Source organism: Propithecus coquereli, unplaced genomic scaffold (genome assembly GCF_000956105.1).
Source record: "Propithecus coquereli isolate 6110/MARCELLA unplaced genomic scaffold, Pcoq_1.0 Scaffold270, whole genome shotgun sequence".
NCBI classification, from domain to species: domain Eukaryota; kingdom Metazoa; phylum Chordata; class Mammalia; order Primates; family Indriidae; genus Propithecus; species Propithecus coquereli.
In genome coordinates this window covers 2,152,793-2,154,255 of record NW_012148286.1, presented here as the reverse complement: position 1 = coordinate 2,154,255, position 1,463 = coordinate 2,152,793, and the positions used below count along the sequence as shown (strand labels likewise).

Below are 1,463 nucleotides of genomic sequence, written 5' to 3'. Positions count from 1 at the left end.
TAACTTGTTTCCCTCAGCCCACTTTGACAGTGTCAAGGGACACAGTGAACTTGTTATTGAAAGAGTGTCAAAAGAGGATTCGGGTACTTACGTGTGCACCGCAGAGAACAGTGTTGGTTTTGTGAAAGCAATTGGGTTTGTTTATGTGAAAGGTAGGTAAAAGTACTCCGTTTTTAATTTATAATTTATTTATCATGAATGATTTGAGTTTTGCTTCCTTACTATGTAGTAATACAATATAATTTCGGTTTATGAATCTACTTAGTCCTGTTTCACATATGTACAATTTCATGGAAAAAAATTATGAGACTTCAACTCAAAAGTAGGTAAGAAGTGAGTAAAGAGATCATTTCACACAAAGTGGAATCATCCCTGTAGAATATTGAAATAGACAAAATTATCTGGTGATTTTGCATCCAGCAGTTGATTCTGGAAAATCTGTGAGGTTTTAAAGTGGCTTTTCCTCCTCTTTAGTAAATTATCTTTCTGAATAGGTCAAAAATCACAAAGAAATTATCAGTGCTTACTTTTAATTTGTTCCTGTCTTATCTTATTTTCCAGAACCTCCAGTCTTCAAAGGCGATTACCCTTCGAACTGGATTGAACCACTTGGTGGTAATGCAATCCTGAATTGTGAGGTGAAAGGAGACCCCACCCCAACCATTCAGTGGAGCAGAAGGGGAGTGGATGTTGAAATCAGCCACAGAATCCGGCAGCTGGGCAATGGCTCCCTCGCCATCTATGGCACTGTAGTAAGTGGTATTGGAATTACTGATGCACATTTAAACCCCACAGCAATGCCCCTCTATAAGTGGCATAGATAAGAAAAGTTTCTCTTACATTCTTATTTAAATCATAAAATCTGAATCAAAGAACTCCTTTTTAAAAATTGAAATGATGGTTAAAATTGGTATTTTTAGGCCTTTCAAATAAGTACAGCAGTAAGATAATTTTGCTACGTTGTTCCCGATCATTGACCTATTATTTAACATTAGGAGATAACCTCCTCAAACCTGTTTTAGAACAAGGAAATATAAGAATTACAAACACAGTTACAAATAAATTCTAGAGTAGATTTTTGTCAGTAAGCTGATAACTCTATTAGGTTTTTCCAAAGCTTGAGTAACTCAGAAAATGAGTGGTGCTTTTGGTTATTGTTCTAATTTGGAGGTCAAATGACCCAAAGTGAGATATTTTATCTGAAGGTATCTTAGGTAGAACACATATGGTTAATTTGTTAAATTGCATTTGGTGAGACCTTTTATGTGCTTTCATTGTTTAATTAATTGAAATAATAATTAAAATGTACTATCTAATTACCCAATTCAATGGACCATTCTCAGTCTTTTATTGTCCTTGATTTTACTTCAGCATTAGGTGTTGTTAACTGTTACTTTAGTATTGAGAGATTATTTCTACCTTTAGCTGCTATAACACTAATAAGGCTCAGGCTTCTTCATTAC

General features: G+C 34.6%; 1 protein-coding gene across 1 annotated transcript in view; it reads left to right on the top strand.

The window, feature by feature from the left end:
* Positions 1–1,463, top strand: part of LOC105813186 (hemicentin-1) — a gene marked incomplete at its 5' end in the record, with an annotated part of 108,069 nt that overhangs the window by 41,954 nt on the left and 64,652 nt on the right. The window contains 2 exons of the mRNA XM_012647828.1: positions 18–152; positions 562–759. Coding sequence (XP_012503282.1) covers positions 18–152; positions 562–759 — 333 coding nt within the window. The remainder of the gene's footprint in view (positions 1–17; positions 153–561; positions 760–1,463) is intronic.